General features: G+C 38.4%; 1 protein-coding gene across 13 annotated transcripts in view; it reads right to left on the reverse strand.

Moving 5' to 3' along the window:
• RhoGAP93B (MyTH4 and RhoGAP_KIAA1688 domain-containing protein RhoGAP93B) overlaps positions 1-23,774 on the reverse strand; it is a 617,058-nt gene extending 593,284 nt beyond the window's left edge. For 12 of the 13 annotated variants that reach the window (XM_067127537.1, XM_067127533.1, XM_067127530.1 and 9 more), the window contains exon 1: positions 23,626-23,773. In XM_067127537.1, coding sequence (XP_066983638.1) covers positions 23,626-23,639 — 14 coding nt within the window. In that variant the 5' untranslated portion in view covers positions 23,640-23,773. Of the gene's footprint in view, positions 1-23,625 lie in introns of all 13 variants that reach the window. The other variant, XM_067127509.1, reaches the window with a different exon arrangement.
• Between the last annotated feature and the right edge of the window lie 2,304 nt (positions 23,775-26,078).

Here is a 26,078-nt window from a genome sequence, read left to right on the forward strand (position 1 = left end):
CGTGAAAAAAAGGAAAAATGTGACATTTATACACCAAAGGTGAAAAATAAATCAGACACACAATCACTTCCTGTTCTTGTGATAACCCAGTTTATTGATCAGTTATCAGTCAAATAAGGAAGCGTCAACTAACTTAGGCTACCATGGCGAAAGGAAATGAGAACTTTACACACTTACTGACGACCGGTATTAAAATCCCAATCATTACAGCTAGAAACAAGTAAAAATTGCGCAGAAGTTTCTTCGGCGCAAACGAGTTTTCTGTACAGAGTATAATGCTGTATGAATCTCTCAGCCACGGCCCATGAAACTATCAGCCGCGGCCCATGAAACTATCAGCCCCGGCCCAAGAAACTATCAGCCACGGCCTGGTGGTGGCCTGTGTTGTTGGCAACTATAGTGGTGTCAGACTCACGATCATGGCTAACTTTAACCTTAAATAAAATAAAAACTACTTAGGCAAGAGGACTGCAATTTGGCATGTTTGATGATTGGAAGATGGATGATCAACATATCAATTTGCAGCCCTCTAGCCTCAGTAGTTTTCAAGATCTGAGGGCGGACAGAAAAAGTGCAGATGGACAGACAAATAGCCATCTGAATAATTTTACTTTACAGAAAACTTTAAGGGGAGCTACCGTTCTCGTCACTGGAAGAATTGCAAACGAGGAACAGCATTTACCCATGAATAAGGGGCCACAAATTTGATCGGAATAGATGAAATTGAATGTAAGATTAACATCACACTTTTGTAACTATAACACTCAACAATGCCTATCTAAACTCATACTGAGTTCAACTTAGCCTTGTTGTGCACCTGTACAGTCATGACTGAACTATCTATGCCTTTCAGTAGTAACACGAACTGTTATCGAGAAAACTGCCAATTTTTACGTTCTGAAAATTAAATTACTCCCTGCAACTTTGATATTTAAACAACCCACTCACAAGCGATTAAACTGCTCAATTAAACGTACAAAACTCTCGCAGCATCATCTTTACGTTCTGAAAATCCAATTCCTCGTAACTCCTTGCAACTTTGATATTTAAACATCCCATTCGCGTCTAAAACACACGCATCATCGTCTTAGCTAAAGAGACATCATCTACTATCTATAATCAACCACTGGATAGACATACAAACTAAATTCAATACTCCTTAATTGTCCTTCCAACGTAACTCTTTCAGCTATTTAAACGCAAATCACCACCTTTCTCATTCAGTGGTAAACAAATTACCCTTATGTAAACATTCAAATACAGACACCACCCTACTTACGAACATTCAACTTACAAACATTGAGAGATACAAACAAACGGGATCGCACATTAAAATTGTTCAAAGCGCTCCTCTTTGCCACTCGTAAATTCAAATTTTGTTTTGCGCGACTATTCTGCACATACAGTACTGTATGCATCGTGTATTGTGTTTTAGGATGAAAAACGTAGAGTACTGTATTGATTTTATATAATATTGTACCTAAGAAGAAGAGTACAGTAACCAACTTACAAACAATTCAACATACGGTACAAACGGCCGTCCGGAACGTAACTCGTTTGTAAGTAGGGTGGTGTCTGGACGCTACTTAAAACCCTAACAAATCTAATTAAACACCTTCGTATAGGAAACCAAATGAGTATGCCAATCCTTTCATTGAAATAAAACGTAATTATGCGTCTATCCTTAATTAAACATTCACCTGCTCTATTTAAAAACCTACCAAATCTAATTAAACACCTTCGTATAGGAAACCAAATCGGTCTGTCAGTCCTGTAACCAAAATAATAAGTAATTAAGCATCCTATATTGGCTCATCAGTAATAAGGATTCTATTTCCAGCTTGGTCTCGTTGCAACTTTGTGGCAAGGTAGACGCATCCTTGCCTTTTCTACACCTATTGATTTGGACACTGCTCTTATGGGTAACCTTGGTTTTCCAAGCTAGCCTAAATGGTTTTAAAGCCTCATACAGAATTTTATTATTATTATTATTATTATTATTATTATTATTATTATTATTATTATTATTATTATTATTATTATTATTATTATTATTATTATTATTATTATTCAGAAGATGAACCACGTTCATATGGAACAATCTCACAAGGACCACTGACTTCAAATTCAAGCTTCCAAAGAATATGGTGTTCATTAAAAAGAAGTAACATAGGGGAAATTGTGAAACTAGAATAAACCAATGCTGTAGGTCCTTGATTACTCCTATATCACAGAACAACGACTTCTGAGATTCTAATCTATTCTTATTTTAAGAGCCACGCATCTAAAATCACTAGTTTGTTAAAAGACTTTAATTCATCCTCATTAGTTCAGCCATTTGAGACTATTTTCGGTATAGAAACAAGTAAAAAATGCAATCGAGTTTTCTGTACAGAGTATAATGCTGTATGAATCTCTCACCCACGGCCCATGAAACCCTCAGCAGCGGCCCATGAAACTTTCAGCCACGGCCTACTGGTGGCCTGTGTTGTTCGCACCTATAGCGGTGCCAGACGCACGATCATGGATAACTTTCACCTTAAACCAAAACGACTGAGGCTTGAGGGCTGCAATTTGGTATGTTTGATGATTGGAGGGTGGATGATCAATACACCGATTTGCAGCCCTCTAGCCTCACTAGTTTTTAAGACCTGAGGGCGGACAGAAGTGCAGACGAACAGACAATCAGCCATCTCAATAGATTACTTTTATATAAAACTAAAAACCTACAGTCAATAACCAGAATTATCCTTGGGCAAATATTTTTGTTCCCTGCAAGTTTTAAAAAGGCTTTAGCCTTCAGTGGCGGGATCCGAAGCAAAGTACACGATGTTTCAGTGGGGATAATCTAATCAAATACTTCATTTTTTCCCCATGTCATGAAAACTCTATCCTAACTGTGCGGGGTAAGTCGTGAAAATAGGAGAGCACTGTGGCTATTAAAATAATAATACGTGTGTATATATATGCATATAATGTGTGTGTGTGTATGTATGTATATATATATATATATATATATATATATATATATATATATATATATATATATATATATATATATATATGAAATTAACAGATGGGAACGTGTTTCACAGAAATAACTTTCTGACTCACCACGGGACCGAACCTCGGTCCAGGTCACTAACAATTCGGACGCAAAGGTCATAAAAGGAGTTGGAACCTAAGTAGCCTACTTACAGTACTTACTTGAGGTTTTTCCCGGCCTAACATACCACCGAATCTTACTCAGTTTCCCGACCCACAGTAGCCTACTCGAATTACTAATGCCCAGGACTCTCACTCGAAGGACCGGGGTTCGGTCCCGTGGTGAGTTAGAAATTTATTTCTGTGAAACACGTTCCCATGTGTTCATTTCCATCATATCTCACAGTGAAAGGGGTAAGTCGAATGTCGAATGAAATGTTAGCAATTCGAGCGCTGATGAGTCGGAGAGTTGGGTAAAATTCGCTTGTATGTTAGGCCCTAGTCGCCCACCGGGAAAAACCTCAAGTACGGAAGTACTTAGGTTCCAACTCCTTTTATGACCTTTGTGCTCGAATTGCTAATGCCCTGGACTCTCACTCGAAAGACCGGGGTTCGGTCCCGTGGTGAGTCAGAAATTTATATATAGGCTATATATATATATATATATATATATATATATATATATATATATATATATATATATATATATATATATATATATATATACACACACACTCCGTCGAACTTACCTCTTAAAGCCACCTACTTTAACCTTTAAAATGATTCCAGCTAGCATATCCTGACTAACCCCTGTAAACCATTAGCCAAATCCTTATGACCATTAAGCTAAATCTTTCAAGATTATAAAATCCTACACAATACGAATAATGGAAGGTGTAAGTTGCATGTCTACTAATTCTAAAAAAATAAAAATAAAAAATAAAAAACATTTTCTATCAAAATAAAATAAAGGAAATTCTGACGACGATTACCTCCTCGAAGCCTTCTTGGTTTTAAGTTTTAATCATAATGATGGTGTAAGATCCTGCACTGGTCACAGATGTCTGCTGCTTTTGTTAGCTGCATTTTTTCTCTTTACCACGCCAAGTGGCGTCCGACAATAGTCGACAAACAGCTAAGTATTAATTCACTGCTCAAGTCAACAGAGACTTGAATTTTCGAAGAGGCGCTCCCACACTATATCAAAAGGAAGAAGTATAGAATTTAAGCCAAGGGCCTAGCGCTGGGACCTATGAGGTTCTTCAGAGCTGAAAGGGAAGTTGACAGCAAGAAGGTTTGAAAGGTGTAACAGGAGGAAAACCTCGCTGTTGCACTATGAAACAATTGTTAGAGGATGGAAAGTCAGATGGAAGAAAGAGAATATGAACGTAGGTACAGTAAAAGGAATGAAGGAGGTTGCAGCTAAGGGCCAAAGGGACGCGGCAAAGAACCTTAAGTAATGCCTATAGTGCACCACGTGAGGTGCACTGACGGGTCTACGCGCCTACGAGGCCCATACCGTATCTTTCTGTTCCACAACTGTCCCAAGAGGACAAGCGAGTGACAAAGAGAGCCACTGTATATTTTCTGCTTGATCTTCACCACTTCAATGGCTTCCAATCGAAATTAAGGACACTTTTCCCTTTCGCGTTCTCTAATGAGACTACCATCCGATAACGGTTGCGAATCAAACGAACAGGGTCTCATAACCAAATCAATTTCGACCTAACGTACGCAAAAAATATGTAGCCTGCGCAATGATGCCTGTCACTGAGAATCAGACATATATAGGCTACTGTATATCCTGTTTCTAAAACCTCTTATAATTTTTCATAAAAAGTAATACGATTTCACATTGCAAAATATAAAATTAACATTTTTTATTAAAACAAGAAACAATATAAAAGCCATAAGAGTATCACCACTGTAAAGTTCAATGTTTCTATCAATATGTATTGAATGTATTTCCCAGAAAATATATTCAAAACCGAACTTTTCTGAGCCTGCGCAGCTGCTGTCATCAAAGTCATTTTAGTTTTCAGGCGATTAATGTGACGTCAGAATTACGTTAACCTTACTACCAACTTTATTCTTTGCAGTGTCACTCAGGTTTTCCTTCAGTGCAACCTTCGTGAGTTACACCAGTCAATAAGAAGTAAAAATTATTAAACATCACAATACGAGAGCACACGAATAATGAAACTGCTCTTTACACCACAGAGGATAAAAAATACTTGTAGTAACTGCTCAGTGACTTAAACGAATAAGAAAAGCTAATAGTGGGTTCAAGTAAGCAACATTTCCATTTGGGTATGACCCTACCGATACAAAGCGTGTGCTCCGCAGCTAACAAAACGCGCATCCTACAATAGCAAGCAACAGGAAGCACGTGTCTTAAAAACATAAACAAGTGTACTCAATATATATACTCCAGATATAAACGCGTCCTCTTAAGATTTAATGTATTTATATATCTGTGAGTAAAACATTTATACACAAGCATACCACGAGATGTTGGTTCAAAATTATCGTACGATAAATGTTTAACAATTTTAAAATAATAGTTAATAAGAGAGAAAAGGACAGACTCTAAGAACGATCATTTTGCATTAAGCTCTATAAATTAAGGAGACAGAGAGAGGGAACGGCGCGGAGGGAGGGTAGGGGGGCGGGTTTACTCTAACCCCCCTGTGCTGGCCTTGTGCTAGCCTCTCCCCAAAACAGGCACAGACTTCCCGTCTACAGTAAAAGGCAGCGTCCCTACCCCCTCTATTCAGTGAGACGTGATACCCTTTCTTCCTGCAAACTTTCCCTGCAGAAATATCCTGAGTTGCATTCGACACTTCCTCTTCCTCGCCCACAGAGCTTCCTTGTCCGTATTCCCTCTCCACTCATCTTCATTCCGTGAAAAGAACGCTCAAAATGTCGCACACTTTACGGGGATTTAGCTTTACATTAAAAAAAACTTTCTTCTCCAAGACAGCCCAAATTTATATTTTTCTGTTTCTTCGTGCAAACAAGGCCTTCCCATTCTCAAATCAGTTCTCGAATGTCTGTCATTTTGTCAGCTTCTTCACTAAGCAAGTACAAATTTCCTCTCAGTACGTCTTTCAACCAATGCCACTATAACATCATCCAAAATCTCCAACCGCATGAGGTGCACTGACGGCACTACGGGGATACCTGGTTTTAAAATCAGGTTTAAAAACAACTTGGTTTTAAAAACTGCAACTCCCTAGGCTTGTTTTTTTTTTTAACATGCAACATGAAACCTTGCAAACCCAACAGGATGGTTCACCTCTCCTGCTGAATATTTTGCGTTAGTGACCACCAATATCTAATTTCCTCCACCACATTTCCAAAGGTCTAACGAGTGATAGCGCATTCGCAGTAAAATGATTTGTGCGAGTACATCCCCCAGAAAAGCACCATTTTTCTGTTTGTTCACATCCAATGGTCTTTTTTTAACACTTTTAAAAATGTTTGATGTTTGTTAATTCACTTTACAAGGCATGATTTGCTGCTAATGTCTCCTACGGCATGATTTCTTTTAATGTACCAAAAGAAACCATGGTTTTTGTTTCCGCAGTTTCAAAAGCATGCTTTTTTAAGTTTCCAGACTTCCTGGATGTAGACCATGTCTCCACAAAACCTTACTTAATCTCTTGCTTTTACATAATCCTGGTTACCATCACTGCATCTCCAGACACCTGGTTCCTGGCATTTTTTCAAAAAAATCTAACAGCGACATATAATTAAAAGGAACGATAAATTTATCAAATGTTAAGCAAGTGATTTTCAGTGAAAAATTATATCAGAAGTTTTAAAGGAAAGAACTAAAGTCATTTACCTTAAATTGCCATTCAGGGCCATGAACACCAAATCACTGGCCACTGTTCTGACATAAAACTTTCTTCTGCAGTAGAAGAGGCATGTCTATCGCTTTGTACCTACATAAATTCTTCTTTCCTTTTTTATTTTCATCGAGTTTGGGCAAGAAAGGGAGAAAAGGCTGTCTGCCACCTTGTCCTCAGCACGTGAAAAAACAATTGAGGAAATCCTGTACTTTTGCTTACTACCTTCGTCATATCACATCTCGTGTAGCCTATATAACTACAATACATACGTAGCCTTGATGAATTAATTGTCTTGGAAAGTACTGACAAAACATCGTTTGCTACAGAATGAAATCCAGGGCCAATGGAATGGAATATATTCGGCCAAAGGCCAAGCTCTGGGACCGATGAGGTCATTCAGCGCTGGGAAAACCTCGCAGTTTGCACTATGAAACAATTATTAGGACAGGGTGGAAAGTAAGATGGAAGAAAGAGAATATGAACGGAAGTACAACAGAAGGAATAAAAAGGGGCTGCAGCTAGGGGCCGAATGGACGCTGCAAAGAACCTTAAATAATGCATACAGTGCACCGCGTGAGGTGCACTGACGGCACTACCCCCTGAGGGAAAAAATCAGGGCCAATGCTTATCGCCTCAAGCACTTCACTGGGTCTCACAGATGTCTTTCTCTCGCTTTCTCCTTGTATTTCCTATTCTCCCTGCAAGAGTCTCTCTCCAGTCTTGCGGCCGAACTTCACAACAATCTCACGTGTCGGATCGACCTACCTCTCACTTCTCTGTTTCATTATACACTTTTCTCATTCTTTCTTCCTAAATACCACTGGCCCAATAAATCGATCCTTAAACACGTGAGAAAAGAGAAGTCAAGAGTTATCAAATAGGCCTATGCTGCACAACTGCTGTAGCTGTTGAGCGTGTAGCCTATCTTATATCTCTATCACCACTGGCACACAGACATCTGAGACAACAATTATATGTGAAAAACAAAGAGAGAGAGAGAGAGAGAGAGAGAGAGAGAGAGAGAGAGAGAGAGAGAGAGAGAGAGAGAGAGAGAGAGAGAGAATTTTTTGATTGCTAGTAAGTTTTTTATTACTAAAAGATTAATAGCTCCAATTCAAATGAATGTGTAATAAGAGAAAATTTTTTCCTCAACGGTGAAATTTCGGTTCTCGCGAACAAAGCCCTGCTAATCCTTATCACTGATTTTGTGTGTGTGTGTGTGTGTGTGTGTGTGTGTGTGTGTGTGTGTGTGTGTGTGAGAGAGAGAGAGAGAGAGAGAGAGAGAGAGAGAGAGAGAGAGAGAGAGAGAGAGAGAGAGAGAGACCCGAGTCAAGCGTAGGAGCCACCCAATATCCCACAGCTTTAATAACCAGCGGCTCCTTGACTCTCCCAGCCAAGACAACATTTAAGAACTTCTCTTCTATATATATAAAATATAAATAAATAAGTTAATTTACAAAGCTAACCTACTCCTAAGAAAAATTGGACGACGTCCACATTTCCCAACCAATTTGGTCTAAACGCGGTCGACTCATTCGCGGAGAACTTCGAAAACTTTCTCGATCGAGGACTGCAACTGAGTCTAATTTCCAGCCGTTCTCAATATCACAAGCGAACGCTTTTTCTCTCTACTTGATTTCATTTTTATGAAGTATGAACACGGACGTATTCACATTGTTGCACATGTTCAAAATGAACGGGTGCATATGTTCATATTGAACATGTCAGACACTAACATGCTACGCAAACTTTCGCAGAATACCCATAATGAGAGAGAGAGAGAGAGAGAGAGAGAGAGAGAGAGAGAGAGAGAGAGAGAGAGAGAGAATATCTAATAAAAAAAACAATGGAAAAATATATGAATAATAATAAGCGCGAAGGGGAAAAGGGCTACACATAAAGAACCCAACAAATGGAAAACCGAAAATGAGGGATATGCCTACCATGATAGGAAGCCATTTTTAATTGTACTTAACGGCCAGAGAAAAGAACCTCGTCCGTAATTATTAGTACAAGTTACAGAAGTATCATTTCACTCTCTCAACAGCAACGTGTCGACTAAGTAACCTTCATCAATTCGTCGATTATTAGACATACTCACTCTCATTCAACGCTTCACTTCGAGGGTACTCGATCCCTTGCACAAGCTCCAACTAGCCTCCCTCCCCCACCCCAATCACATCGCCTCGACAACAACCCCCCGCCCCCAACCAAACACACGTACAACATCAACACCGTTTTCTTAAGGGGAAACATTTCGACGCTGTTTTGTGCATTTAGGTTACAGAGGTAATGTTTAGATGAAGGACTCGTGAATTAACGTGGAATGCGAATAATGTCCCCTCAACAGTAGTAAGCAACACAGAAAATATACCGTATACTATATATTTTTGCTTTATAGTCACATGAGACTTTTTCATTTTTTATTATACCAGTCAACGGGAAAGGTCTCTCTCTCTCTCTCTCTCTCTCTCTCTCTCTCTCTCTCTCTCTCTCTCTCTCTCTCTCTCTCTCTCAGAAACACTGCGTCCGTTCCTGCTTCCTATCTTACATCTTGCTGTTCAATCTCTCTTGCTATTGCTTCCTTCTGCAACTAGGCTATGGGACTTCCTTCTAGCTAGGCCTATATATTTGAATCAAATTCAATATACAGTTGGAATAATTTGCACCTACGCGGAATCAAAATAAATTGCTAAGTGCTTCGTCCCATGAGGCACTTATCAATTAGCCTATAATTCCCTTTGGGTGTATGCTATGCTATTCCCAAAGTATAGTAAATTTGATATTAAACGATGTTTGTGACTTAATATTTGTCAATATAAAAAATTCACCCTTATATGACACACAAGACACAAACGCACACGCATAAAAAGAAATATATATATATATATATATATATATATATATATATATATATATATATATATATATATATATATATATATATATATGTGTGTGTGTGTGTGTGTGTGTGTGTGTGTGTGTGTGTGTGTGTGAAAAGTCATTTATAGACTATTCCATGACAACAGCAGCCCAATGGCTACATCACTCCCAAACTTTCCAAGGGTCCCCTCTTCCCCGGCCAAAACAAAACCGGTCCCGACAAAAAGTCGTCATTTTCCGAAACTTTCCTTACCATTCCTTTTTCCTCCGGCTGGTCTGTCTAGGTTAGTGGCGGCATTTTCCCTTTTACAATTAGCCCAAATAACTCAGCAGTAGTTTCACGATTGACGCAGAGTAATATGAAAAATAAAAAAAGTTACAAGACATGTAAGCATATTGTTGCCATGGGCTCCCAGAATGCAAGTAGCCAAGACTATACGATAAAGGAAGGAAGGAATGTAGAATTTAGGCCAACGGCCAAGCGCTGGAACCTATGAGGTTATTCTGCGCAGAAACTGAAATAGACAGAAAAAAGTTTAAAAGGTGTAACAGGAAGAAAACCTCGCAGTTGCAAAATGAAACAATTGTTAAGAGAAGGTGGATAGCAAGATGGAAGAAAGAGAATATGAATGGAGGTACAGTAAAAGGAATGAAAGTGGATGCAGCTAGGGGACGAAGGGACACTGCAAAGAACCTTAAGTAATGCCTACAGTGCACCGGGCGAGGTGCACTGACGGCACTACCCAATTTATACAATAAACCCGATGGCTAACGGCCGTTGAAAATATAGGCTATTTAGGCTATGTCATGGGTGACTAATAAGCAAGCAGGACGAATCAAGGTGGGAGTGACCATTTGCTCTTCAGACATACCTAACAGAAAAGGTATTATATATAGGTGTGTAGGCCTATATACCCTTCCCCATTATAAGGCAGGCTAATTACAAAAGGCTGGCCCTCCACTCATTAGCATATTTTTCTTTACGATACGGTTCCTAGCTCATGTCGTTACCCTAGCATCAACCCACCGCAGCCAATTAACTACGAGTACCAATTCACTGCTCGGGATTTAAAGGACCCGAACTCCCTAGCCTCCCTTTATACTGTATGTGTACGTATGTATGTATGTAAACATACATATATATGTACACAAGCATATATATATATATATATATATATATATATATATATATATATATATATATATATATATATATATATATATATATATATATATATATATATATATATGTATATATATGTGTGTATATATATATATATATATATATATATATATATATATATATATATATATATATATATACAGTATGTGTGTGTGTGTTTGACATTTTATAACCTCTGCTCTTATGATTTTCTCGAGAGATTTTAATAAGAGTGGATGTTAATGACGTGGGTCTATTCCATTTCAGGATACGGTACCTTTCACTATTAGTTTTGCAATGTCATATTAGTTGAGTGAATCTGATAACAGGTTTTTAAACACTTTCATTTTGCATGTTCTCGACCGAATTACAGAGAAGCCAAGCACTTCTGTTCAACTGATTAAGAGTATCGTTTTTTTTTTATTCATTTCACAAGTGAAATGAATATTTTGCTGTCATGAAGTCATGGCCGCTCAGGTAAAAAAAAAAAATAAAGCTAGATGGTCTATCATACACCTTGCATCCAAGGCTGAATGCGTAGATAGGTTGTGATACGTGTCCCATCTACGTGATAGATGGAATAAAGAATTTCGGCCAAAGGCCTAGCGCTGGGACCCATGAGGTCATTCAGCGCTGAAACGGAAACTGAGTGTGAAAAGGTTTGAAAGGTGTAACAGGAGGAAAACCTCGCAGTTGCACTACGCAACAATTGTTGGAAGAGGGTAGAAAGTAAGATGGGAGAAAGAATACGAATGAGGTACGTTAACAGGAATGAAAAGGGTTGCAGCTATGGGCCGGAGGGACGCTGCTGCAAAGAACCGTAAGTAATGCTTAATATTGTTATCAGATGTGTTTCCAGAATTGTCTTGTCTTGCGCGTAAGTCATCCCAATCGACTGCGAACAGAAAGTGGAAGAAGAGAGCTGATGAAAGTGATGGTTAGGTCTTCTGGGTGGCGTTGGAACTAACATTTAAATGAAGCTTGCCTGCAGAGTCATATAATTAGGCAGTTGTCAGGCAGAACAGAAGCTCGACGTGAAACATAACTTAGCCAGACGTGTTTATGTGGTACAATTAGATCAAGGATATAGGCTATTCTCCTGAATTCGTACGTCTTCTGTAAATTGTTTGGCATTTTGATTTCAGGCGAGTCACCTTGTAAGGGACACCTATGTTGACTTAAGATGCGTGCACACTGCAGCAAAGCATGTTATAAACACATATCGGCAACTTATCTCGCACACATTAGTAACAGGTCGAATGCACGTCAATGAATTATTTATAGTCCTAACCCGCGTTTCATACGATTATCCAGTATTTGCCAAAATTTCGTTCTCCACTTACGGTAGTTGACTTATTTTCAAAGTATATGCGACACGTATGTGATAAGTTGCCAACATGTATATGATATGTTTTATTGTAATTCTAGTCACCTAAAATCATTACAAAGGCGATAGCCAGGTCTGGTGCGACCTAACAGCTGAGCACAAGTTATCGTTTGACACTGTTAACAGTCTATGTATAGTTTTCTGAAATACAAGATTATGAGGAGAATAGAGAATTTAGGCCAAAGGACAAGTGCTGGGACCTATGAGGTCATTCAGCACTGACAGGGAAATTGGCAGTGAAAAGGTTTGAAAGATGTAACAAGAAAACCTACCAGTTGCACTAAGAATCAACTGTTAGGGTGGAAAGTATGATGAAAGAAAGACGATATGAACGAAGGTACAGTAAAAGGAATGAAAGGGTTTCACAGCTAGGGGCCGAAGGAATGCTGCAAAGAGCCTAAAGTAATTTCTAAAGTGCACCCCATGAGGTGCACTGACGGCACTAACCCCCTACGGAAAAAATGCAAGATTAATCCTCCTCTCTTATGACGGACGATACGATGTGACATGTAGGCCTAGTCTGGGAATAACCGATGTAAAACTCCCCCACTTTCGCTGAATTCCTTCAAAATCAAGGAAATGTAATTTTCTTTTTAACAATTCTCTTCTAAAATGAGGATATTTACGACCCTCCCGGTGCTATATACTATATAGGGAAGAGAGAGAGAGAGAGAGAGAGAGAGAGAGAGAGAGAGAGAGAGAGAGTTTCAGCAAAGAGACGTGGGTGTTAAAAAGTAGAGCACGCTCTAAAACAAAAGCACGTGTAGGCTATGTGAGACAACGTAAGGCCCAGAGCAGACTGGACGGAAATCAACTGCAGCGTTGAAGGAAAGAAATCCACTGCAATGTTCAAAGACAGAAATCTACTGCAATGTTGAAGGAATGAAATCCACTGCAATGTTCAAGGATAGAAATCTACTGCAATGTTGAAGGGAAGAAATCCACTGCAATGTTTATGGACCAAAACCCACTGCAATGGGCACGGACAGAAATCCACTGCAATTTCCATGGACAGAAATACACTGCAATGTTCAAGGACAGAAATCCACTGCAATGTTCAAGGAAAGAAATCCACTGCAATGTTCATGGACAGAAATCCACTGCAATGTTCAAGGACAGAAATCCACTGCAATGTTCAAAGACAGAAATCCACAGCAATGTTGAAGGACAGAAATCCACTGCAATGTCCACAGACAGAAATCCACTGCAATGTTCATGGACAGAAATCCAATGCAATGTTCAATGACAGAAACTCACTGCAGTGTTCAAGAAAAGAAATCCACTGCAATGTTAAGGGACAGAAATCTACTGCAATGTTCATGGAAGAAAATCCACTGCAATGTTCAAGGAAAGAAATCCACTGCAATGTTGAAGGAAAGAAATCCACTGCAATGTTCAAGGAAAGAAATCCACTGCAGTGTTGAAGGAAAGAAATCTACTGCAATGTCCACGGACAGAAATCCACTGCAATGTTGAAGGACAGAAATCCACAGCAATGTTGAAGGGAAGAAATCCACTGCAATGTCCACAGACAGAAATCCACTGCAATGTTCATGGACAGAAGTCCACAGCAATGTTCAATGACAGAAACTCACTGCAGTGTTCAAGGAAAGAAATCCACTGCAACGTTCATGGACAGAAATCTACTGCAATGTTCAAGGACAGAAATACAATGCAACGTTCAAGGAAAGAAATCCACTGAAATGTTGAAGAACAGAAATTCCACTGAAATGTTGAAGAACAGAAATTCCACTGAAATGTTGAAGAACAGAAATCCACTGCAACGTTCATGGACAGAAATCCGCTGCAATGTTCAAGGACAGAAATCCACTCCATTGTTCAAGGAAAGAAGTCCACTGCAATGTTCAAGGACACAAATCCACTGCAATGTTCAAGGACACAAATCCACTGCAATGTTCATGGACAGAAATCAACTGCAATATTCATGGACAGAAATCCACTGCAATGTTCAAGATCCGAAATCCACTGCATTGTTCATGGACAGAAGTCCACTGCAATGTTCATGGACAGAAATCCGCTGCAATGTTCAAGGACACAAATCCACTGCAATGTTCAAGGACAGAAATCCACTGCAATGTTCAAGGACAGAAATCCACTGCAATGTTCAAGGACAGAAACTCACTGCAGTGTTCAAGGAAAGAAATCAACTGCAATGTTCAAGGACAGAAATCCAGTGCAATGTTCAAAATCCGAAATCCACTACATTGTTCATAGACAGAAATCCACTGCAATGTTCATAGACAGAAATCCAATACAATGTTCATGGACAGAAATCCACTGCAATGTTCAAGGAAAGAAATCCACTGCAATGTTCATGGACAGAAATCTTCTGCAATGTTCATGGACAGAAATCTGCTGCAATGTTCAAGGAAAGAAATCCACTGCAATGTTCATGGGCAGAAATCTACTGCAATGTTCAAGGGCAGAAATCCGCTGCAATGTTCATGGACAGAGAAATCCACTGAAACGTTCATGGACAGAAATCTGCAGCAATGTTCAAGGACAGAAATCCACTGCAATCTTCAAGGAAACAAATCCACTGCATTGTTCATGGACAGAAATCAACTGCAATGTTCATGGACAAAATCTACTGCAATGTTCTCGGACAAACATCCACTGAAATGTTCAAGGAAAGAAATCCACTGCAATGTTCATGAACAGAAATACAATGAAATGTTCAAGGAAAGAAATCCACTGCAATGTTCAAGGACAGACATCCACTGCAATGTTCAAGAACAGAAATCCACTGCAATGTTTAAGGACAGGACAGAAATCCACTGCACTGTTCATGGACATAAATCCACTGTAATGTTCATGGACACAAATCCACTGCAATGTTCAAAATCAGAAATCCACTGTAATGTTCAAGGTCAGAAATCCAAAGCAATGTTCAAGGACAAAAATCGACCGCAATGTTCAAGGACAGAAATCCACTGCAATGTTCTAGGACAAAAATCCACTGTAATGTTCAATGACAGAAATATATAGCAATGTTCATGGACAGAAATCCACTGCAATGTTAAAGGACAGAACTCCATTGTAATGTTCACGGAAAGAAATCCACTGCAATGTCCAAGGACAGAAATCCACTTTAACGCTCAAGGACAGAAATCCACGGCAATGTTCATGGACAGAAATCCACTGCAATGTTCATGGACAGAAATCCACTGCAATGTTCATGGACAGAAATCCACTGCAATGTTCATGGACAGAAATCCACTGCAATGTTCAAGGACAGAAATCCACTGCAATGTTCATGGAAAGAAATCCACTGCAATGTTTAGGGAAAGAAATCCACTGCAATGCTCAAGGACAGAAATATACTGCAACGTTCAAGGACAGAAATCCACTGTAATGTTCAAGGACAGAAATCCACTGCAATGTTTAAGAACAGAAATCCACTGTAATGCTCAAGGCCATAAATCCACTGTAATGCTCAATGACAGAAATCCAATGCAATGTTTAAGGACAGAAATCCACTGTAATGCTCAAGGACTGAAATCCAATGCAATGTTTAAGGACACAAATCCACAGTATTGCTCAAGGACAGAAATCCACTGTAATACTCAATGACAGAAATCCACTGTAATGCTCAAGGACAGAAGCCCACTGTAATGCTCAAGGACAGAAACCCACTGTAATGCTCAATAAGAGAAATCCACTGTAATGCTCATGGACAGAAATCCAATGCAATGTTTAAGGACAGAAATCCACTGTAACGCTCAAGGACAGTTTTCCACTGTAATGCTCAAGGACAGAAACCCACTGTAATACTCAAGGACAGAAATCCACGGCAATGTTTAAAGACAGAAATCCACTGTAATGCTGAAAGACAGAAATCCATTGCATGTTCATGAAAGGAAATCCACTGCAATGTTCAAGGACAGAAATCCACTGCAATGTTCATGGACAGAAATCCACTGCAATGTTCAAGATCAGGAATCCACTGTAATGTTCAAGGACAGAAATCCACTGCAATGTTCATAGACAGAAATCCACTGCAATGTTTAAGGACAGAAATCCGCTGCAATGTTCAAGGACAGAAATCCACTGCAATGTTGAAGCACAAAAATCTACTGTAATGTTCAAGGACAGAAATCCACTGCAATGTTCAAGGACAGAAATCCACTGCAATATTCAAAGACAGAAATCCACTTCAATGCTCAAGGACAAAAATCTACTGTAATGTTCCAGGACAGAAATCCAATGCAATGTTCAAGGACAGAAATCCAATGCAATGTTCAAGGACAGAAATCCACTGCAATGTTGAAGGACAAAAATCTACTGTAATGTTCGAGGACAGAAATCCAATGCAATGTTCAAGGATAGAAATCCACTGCAATGTTCAAGGAAAGAAATCCACTGTAATGTTCAAGGACAGAAATCCACTGCAATGTTCAAGGAAAGAAATCCACTGTAATGTTCAAGGACAGAAATCCACTGCAATATTCAAGGACAGAAATCCACTGCAACGTTCAAGGACAAAAATCTACTGTAATGTTAAAGGACAGAAATTCACTGCATTGTCCAAGGACAGAAATCCACTGCAATGTTCAAGGACAGAAATCCACTGCAATGTTCAAGGACAGAAATCCACTGCAACGTTCAAGGACAAAAATCTACTGTAATGTTCAAAGACAGAAATCTGCTGTAATGTTCAAGGAAAGAAATCCACTGCAATGTTCAAGGACAGAAATCCACTGCTATGTTCAAGGGCAGAAATCCACTGCAATGTTCAAAGATAGAAATCCACTGCAAGGTTCAAGTACGGGGAGATGCACCTGGTTACTTCAACACAAATGAGACCAGCACACGACTACTGGCTTTCTTTTCTAAAGAGTTTCTGTCATTACAAATCTGCGACAAACAAGAGAGTAGCCTAGTTGCCTATAGCCTATTCGAATCTCTCTCTCTCTCTCTCTCTCTCTCTCTCTCTCTCTCTCTCTCACCTCCAATTCCAAGTTCTGATTTAAGATCACTGCTTTCAATAACCCATGGAAATATTAACCATATTTACATAGGAGAGGTATCGACTAAGTAATCACTTAACCCTAAGGATTCGAACCATTCTTTAAGTATTTATTTATTCACCTCTCTCTCTCTCTCTCTCTCTCTCTCTCTCTCTCTCTCTCTCTCTCTCTCTCTCTCTCTCTCTCTCTCTCTCTCTCAAACTGAGGACAAAATCTTTTATTTGATGTTAAATCTCTTTCTTTTACGGTACAAAACTTTCTTGTAGACTTCTACTCAATAATTCTCTCTTTTACTATAGAGTCTCCGTTTGATTATTTCTTTCATGACATGACTGGTCACAATCTCGAATGACACGAATGCAACGCGTCAATGATAGGCCAAAATTTCCCATGGAAACTTCAAAATGCACAACTCCAAAATTGCGTCTCAAAACGAATGGTACAAGGAAAAGTAAAACATGCAGTACCAGCAAAAAAAATGAGAGAGGGCAAACTCCCTTCATAATTTAGTTATTATTATTATTATTATTATTATTATTATTCAAAAGCTGAACCCTATTCATATGCAACAAGCCCACAGGGGCTACTGAATTGAAATTCAAGCTTCCAAAGAACATGGTGTTCATTAGGAAGAAGTAAGAGGAGGTACAAGGAAATACAGAAAGAAGAGTTCTCACTTACTGAAAAAGAAAAAATACATTACCAAGTTAATAAGTAGTTAAAAATGTAAGTAAATTATTAAAGTGCAGGGATAATTGTTTTAGGGTAGCAATGCACTGCACCTTCCCTTGAACTTATGAAGTTCCAATTGCACGACATCCCTCTGGGAGGCTGTTCCACAGTCCAACGGTGTGAGGAATCGAGGACCTCTGGAACTGAGAAGTTTGACAGCGAGGGCATTCATTGCTTATTGGTATATAAAACTAACAGAACTGCTGGCCATGTAACTTGGAAAATAATCATAAAATTGTTTTTAACTGCTGAAACGGAATTAATCTCTATAATAAAACAGAAAAAATGTCAAGATATTCGCCAGATTCATATATCATAAAAAAAAATTGCAGAGACGCACACATCAATTATGTAACAGAATGTATCTAAAAAATGCCAAGTCATATTTAATAATTATATCTAAAAAATATACGCTATAGCCTAATTAAGCACATGACAAATGAACCTGAAACAAAATGCTAAAGCACATCCCACAACAGCTTCTAAAACAAAAGGATAATTGTAAATATGTTCTTAACAACTGTAATAAATAACTGAAAGGCAATGGAATCAACTGTATTTAAAGTAAAATTTTATAATAACAGTATTAAAACAAAAAAAGCTTACTTATAACGGAAGTTAAAAAAAAAAATAACACTTAATAGCCGTGCCTCAACAAACGCAAAACATATAAGAGTAGGCCTACTCAATACGTGTATTAAACTAAAAACGCCAAGAATCCAAGAACACTTGACACGTGCATCTGCAAAAAATGTCAAAAGAGAGACTTATCAACTGTAACTAAATTTACACTCACACCTGAATATAATACATCGGCGTAGCATGAACGAAAAGATGCACTCATCCCGATCACCCATAATTAGGCCATCTACCTCTGCCGTGACTCCTAAACTAAACCAGCCGACGCTTTACCGACATCCCCTCCGATAAGACAGACTACAGGACGTTATAGAATTTGGTGCTTTTATCACAAAACTTACATTCATAAGCATTAAAGTAACCAAGTACATACCCATCTGGAACTTTCTTGTTAGTAGGTTCATATTTTTCGTCTGAGTGTGTACCATTTACGTATATGTTTGTGTAGAAAATACACACACACCACATACAAACACGTCAAATACATATATAAAAATAAATTAGGCTAAGTAATTAACACACAACCATGTGTGGAACAGAAATAAAATTGAAAGACAAGGGTGCTATCCAACTGAACCACACAAGTCGAAAAAGGAGTTGGAACCTAAGTACCACTATACCTAAGCCTTTTACCTGGCCAGGTTTACTGTCAAGCATACCGGCGAGTTTTACCCAACTTCCCTACAAGGCAGTGACCCCATCGATAGCATTTCATTCGAATGATCATTTCTGGGTGAATATGATACAAGTAATCACCACATAGCCTAATCACGTGTGGAACAGAAATAAATTTCTGACTCCCACCGGGATCGAACCCAGAAGGGATTATTTGAATGAAATACTGTCAACTGGGTCACTGTTGGGTCGGCACGTTGGGCAAAACTCGCTAGTATGCTAGACAATTATCCTGCCCTGGTAAAAGGCTTAGGTATAAAAATAAAGAAATCTACGTAAAAGATAATATATATACTAAATAAAATGGTTGATAAAAACAAATAAAAATAGGTATAGAGGTACTTGGGTTCCAATTTCTTTTATGATTTGCGTGGTTCACTTGGTAGTGCCCTTGCCTTTCAACTGAAAGGCCTGAGCTTGCTCCCAATGTGTGGCAGAAATGTGTATATCCATATATATATATATATATATATATATATATATATATATATATATATATATATATATATATATATATACTGTATATATACCAATACATAAAGGTTTAAACTGACCAGCACTGGCAACAAACACTATCGCACATACTTGATGTAGGCCTGTATGTAATACTAGTCATAAGCTAATATGGGCAGATAAAAGATGTGTGATCGCATAATACTATAGTACAGTATATTACTAGCTTACTAGTTTAAGGACAAAATCAAAGTAAACGGTCCCTCTGATTAGTAGAAGCCGAATCTTCTGAAGTTTTTCTAAACTAAGCCTGTGACTCACCTGCCAAGTTAGTACTAGTCCTCTTATAGGGATACCGAACTGGAAAACAAAGTACGAATTCAATACTATATTCACGGTTCACGTAGATACCATTAAAATGACTAGTTTCAAGATTTTCTCCGCTCCCTCTCTATCATAGTACTCAAAATTTCAGTCCCTTCATCTTTACACACTGAAATCGATGGTCTTTCAGAACTAGTATATACTTCAAAGGTTAGTCTAGTTTGCTACAGTTGGAACAGGAGCTCGGGCGATGGCGACCGCTGTGGACTGATGAGTTTCCCCTTTCCATGTTGGCTACACTGTTTTGAGTGTGCATTTTGTTTGTACATAAAGTATATAGTAAGTTTTACTCTCGAGTTCGGTGCTTGTTCCATCCCCTTTAGCAAAAAAACCTAGTCATGCTCTTTACACTGGGTGTGTGTGTGCGTGTGTGAGTAAAAGTACAAGCAAATGGCCTATGGTACATGTGCATGTTGTTTAAAGAACATGCTGCCCAGATTAACAAACTGTAACCCCGCCCCCGCCTTCTGTTTTTGTATACAGATCTCTGTCAACTTCTCATGTGTGAACCTGAAAATGTAGAATGAACTACAAAGTACTTGTTCACTCACTTTCCAACACACACACACACACACACACATTATATATATATATATATATATATATATATATATATATATATATATATATATAATATATAATTATACATACAGGCGTATATTATATATTATATACATATATATATATATAATTATACATACAGGCGTATATTAAAATATATATATATATATATATATATATATATATGTATATACTGTATATGTATGTATATATATATATATATATATATATATATATATATATATATATATATGCTATTCCCTGAAATTTCTTAAGGAACCCAAAACTCTCCACCAACCCCTTCAGGAACTGACGTCTAAGATACCTGAATGAAAGCGCAATAGTCAAACTGAAAAGGAAATGAAAAATTGGACGGGGGTAGTCAACTAATGACGAGTTACTTAAAAAAAAAATCTCCTAGAGATTTGCTGAATCAAGAACTGAATTGAATGTAGAATTTGGGCCAAAGACCAAGCACTGGGACCTATGAGATAATTCAGCGCAGAAACGGAAATTGACAGTCAAAGGTCTGAAAGGTGTAAAAGGAGGGAAACCTTACAGTTGCACTATGAATCAATTGTTAGGAGAGGGTGGAAAGTAAGATGGAGGAGAATATGAAAGAGGTACAGTAAAGGAATGAAAGAGGTTGCAGCTAGGGGCCGAAGGCACGCTGCAAAGAACCTAAGTGATGTCTACGGTGCACCGCATGAGATGCACTGACGACACTACCCCCCTAAGGGATGCTGAATCAAGAGAACGCACAAAACAAGCCTACGCCTATATAGGACGTTAACATCGAATATTTTTCAAGAGCCCGTGAAATGCCAGAAAAAATCTTATTTATGTTAGATTTCAGCCCTTCACTTAGAGCTCAAAAGTTTACTTTCCAAGCCAATATATGCCAGACCTTTATTGTGTATTCTATAAAATCACATTTTACATGCATAAAGAATTTGCGGGTTTTGCCTAATTTACTGACTTTTGTTCATCCTCCTATCCCTTAAACTGGGGAACATGTTAACAGTTTACAATCGAAATACAAACAATGATGAATAAAGAAACCAGTGAAACTGAAACATTCAAGTTTCCATGATGTACTATATTAATTCAGAAGATACGTCCACGCATTCATAGCCTATATCCCGTAGTGATGATGTTTCTGAACAAAATATTCAGTATTTGCATCCTTTATCTAAGTTCTGTGCTGATGAAAGTGCAAGATTTCTTCTTTTAAGTATACATTCCTTTATTTTCCAGCGGTCACCTAGTCTTGTTTCCGTGGTCCCATGCACACTTTCCCATTCTTATTTATTTAGTTATCAGTTTCTCTGTTCAGTATCTGTAAGCAGTTGTTTGTATAGTTTTCTTAATTTTAAAAATAAATCTCATTTGCTATTATTTCATGTACAGGTTTTGTTTATCGTCCCTTGTTTAGCGAGGCTGTGTGTGCTAAAATCTTTCGGCTGTTTCACAAGAATGCGAGCTCCTGTCAAAAGTAATGATAACGATAATTGTCTTCAATAAGCTATTGGCAATCCTCAATAAATATATCTGAAAGTACAAGACACCTGTTTAAAAGTGAACACTAAATACGATTACTCTGAAAATCTTGAGAGAGAGAGAGAGAGAGAGAGAGAGAGAGAGAGAGAGAGAGAGAGAGAGAGAGAGAGAGAGAGAGAGAGAGAGAGCTAAACACAAAACATATGAAAATACACTCCATCGCACTGGAGTGTTCTTTAGTTTACCCAGTAAGAAAAAGGCATCATTCAAGTCAACCAAACCATCTTGTTCCCTGACTGAGACTGGCTCTGACCCGACCTACATCGCCAGTATGACCTTTAAGACTTGACGCCCCAACAATAAACCAAAGTAAGCGACTCCGTGACAGCATTTGGGCACCCTTTGTGTGCCTGATATCTTTTCATTAGTGCTGTAACACTGTTGTGTACTTGCTTTGCGAAAAGGAAGTATGGCAACCAACAGAATACAACATTCTCTTTTAACATCATAGTCATGCACACCGGCTGTTTTGCTTACACTAAACATTTGTGACCAATAGTAACTAACACGGAAGTCTCCTAAATAGTGACCGAATACACTAGCATACTACCACCGACATTGTTGTATTCCAAAAGTTGGGTGCAGTCAACTGATTAACTTAAACTGTAACCCTTCTCTTGGTGCTTAGAGTTTGCATTCCCAGCCAATATTTCCATGCATACAGGATTTGTGGTTTTTACCTAACTTTTTTTCTTTTCTTCACCTTCCTACCTCTTAAGAGTGGAGTGCATTTACCAGTTTACAATCGTAATATAAACACTTCACAATCTGAACATGTCATAAAGTTACTTCCGCTGGCTGATTATAACGACATTTCAAACACCAGCCACCTTCGTCACACGTCCGAGTAAAACGCAATATTCATTCTTTATTTTAGTTCTTTTCACTATATACTCAGGTGTGACATGTGGATAACACTTAGGCAACAAATTATGGGCATAGTGATACAGCCAACAGGATGAAATTAAGTCAGACCATTACAATGCACAGAAAATTCAATGCTCCCTGAAAACCAGGTAAATTATACGAAATAATATTAGACTACGCATGTATGGATGCATAAAATGTGCGTGTATGTTTATGTGGAAAGGTCAGGCGCTTCGCATGGGTTAACATAAATATAGCGACATGAGTTTCATTAACGCTATGAAGAGTGCCACAACATGATTAGTTGGTTTGTCTCGCCTAGCAAAACACACGAGAGAGAGAGAGAGAGAGAGAGAGAGAGAGAGAGAGAGAGAGAGAGAGACACCCAGACACATACAAACCGCTACCTCCACCCTTCTTAGTTTCGTTTCTCTCCAATGAAAACCAAATAATTCTTTCGCGACAGGCTTTCGTACATAATATTCTTACCTTTCCGAAGCCATGACTGCTGATGAATGGGTCTCGAAGTCAATATCTATCCTTTGTTACAGACTCAAAACAGAAACGTCTTGAAAAATTTACATTTTAAAACACACTGTAAGCGACATCCTTACTCACTCACTCAACATTGTATACTGAGGGTTCCAATAATACCGTAGCTAGCGCTTACCTCAATGTCTCTCACTCTTGAACGAACGCCAAACTCTCTTACTCAGCTTGCGGATACTTTGACATTTACTGCATAGGGTATTCCACGTATATTACAGCGCCATTCACAATCTATCTAGAGTTCATTACAATTTGCTGCTTATTATTATGAGCATGACTTTAAATTATGCAAGTGCTTTGTATAATCTCTGTTTGTTGCTACAACTGTCTTGGGGGTCATGCTGGGCTGTAGGGGTTCAATCCTTCAAAGATTTCGCGGCGTGCACTTTAAAAGAATAACACGCATGCTATCACTGCTCTTTAATTCTTCCAGAACATTTGATTTGCAGTATTGTGGAATTTTTTTTTAATAATTCAGAAATCACAGTTATACAGACTTCTTTCTTCCCTTTGTGTTTTGATACCGCTAATTTGAATCGCTAATGAAAAGTCCCCCCGAAGGATTATTTATTTTTGGTACTCTTGTTTCGCTTTTTCTTTCGGTTCTTAAGCGTTAAAGCTTTTTTTTTTTAATATACTATCAGCGTGTATACAATGTGCTACGAATAACAAACAACAGGCGATACGGGAGAACTTAGACACTGACTTGTTTTGACATGGCAACTAGATTATTTCGACTCCACCAAAATTGCTAACCGCCTACAGCAACATTGATACACTCCTCCGTGCTTTATTTATGACTTCTGGTACCTACATCACTTTCGCCCCTTCCCGCTGATCTTGTTATTTTCTTCATTTCCCCTTTCGAAATTTTCTCACTTTATTTTAATTTCCTGTTGGTATGCTTATCGCTTACCATAGGATAATAATGTTATTTTACATTCTCACACTATGCCGAGTTTTATCGAAACTTATAAATTAATCTATTTCGTACAAATATGCTTCTCACCCTAAAAGACGTTTTGAGCCACTGGTCATATCATTCATTAACGAATGGAAAACTACATTAACAATTACAATTGAGTAAATAAGTTATGAACTTCTTACTAGCAGAAAGATGTATTAGAAAAGTGAGACTAAAAACAACGTTGAATCGCTTGATGACGTTCATATAACCACTGTTTTAAGGGGTTGAAATACCTACACTTCTATCACTTAGGCTATTTCTCCTAGGATGCCGATATGGCGATTATATGACGCCAAGTGTTGCGCCTGCTATCGATAAATTTCTCTTAAAAAGTATGGCTGATGCTAGTCAAAAGAAGTCGGCCGAAAAAATAAAAATTGTAACTGTACCAAATAATAAGACACAGGATCACAAAGGAGCTAGAGAGAGATTGTTGAGCGGTGCGTTGAGTTTTTTCAGTGTCCCCTGGCAGGTTTCGTCACTTTGTGCCTGGTTTTCTGTGATTCTTCACGTCTTTCCTCCCTTTCGCTTTCCTCGTATACATTATCACCCACTCTTGCTAATCCTGTTCGTTTTCATTCATACTTTTAGCAATGATCTTAACAAGAGCGTTTTTCCCCTTTTTTTCCGTCATTCCATGGTGCTCACCGCATATACTCACATAGCCTGTGGAGATTTCTCAAACTCCTATACGGCTAGGCTCCTTAGATTCACTAATCTCGCAATATATAATAGATAATGTACGTTAGCACATGTATGATTGTTCCCATGAGAAACCCAAATTAAGGGTTGATACAGATAGGATATCTTAATTGCCTGGTATTAAAGGATGATTGGTTCAAAATGCCGTTTTAAGTGTTTTAAGTTGTATAGTTATGAGGACACAGTAATTCAAAAGGCTTAATTGAAGGCATTTAAGAAAGACTATTACGATTTTGCATTTATTACAACATTAAATGACAATGCAATTATACCCAACAATGAATGGCTGTGGAATTATTCACACAAAAAAAGGATACGTAAATTCAAATCTGCGCGTGCCTGCCATTAATCACTAGTCTTAATAAAAGTATGATAACATGGCCCCATCCCGTGGACCATGAAGTATTAGTAAGTAATAAAACACCTTAACTGATGGTCCAAGGAGAGAAGAGGGAGAGGTGGCACTTCCACCTGCTTTTATACCCGCAGGGTACGATAGTTGCAACATGGAACTAGCAAATATCAAGTGAGGATTAACTTGTGACTCTACAAGATCAAAGGGCAAAGGGCAGGGCTTTCTTACAAGTACACATATGCAAAGTTGGAAACTAGGATCAATAGGCAAGCATGAGTTAATAGTAGTTTGGCAGACAATTAGCACATGAAATTGGCGCGAACACACATGATCTTGGCGTCAACACGCATGATCTTGGCGCCAACACAA

The sequence above is a fragment of the Macrobrachium rosenbergii genome, chromosome 25 (assembly GCF_040412425.1).
Source record: "Macrobrachium rosenbergii isolate ZJJX-2024 chromosome 25, ASM4041242v1, whole genome shotgun sequence".
Taxonomy (NCBI): domain Eukaryota; kingdom Metazoa; phylum Arthropoda; class Malacostraca; order Decapoda; family Palaemonidae; genus Macrobrachium; species Macrobrachium rosenbergii.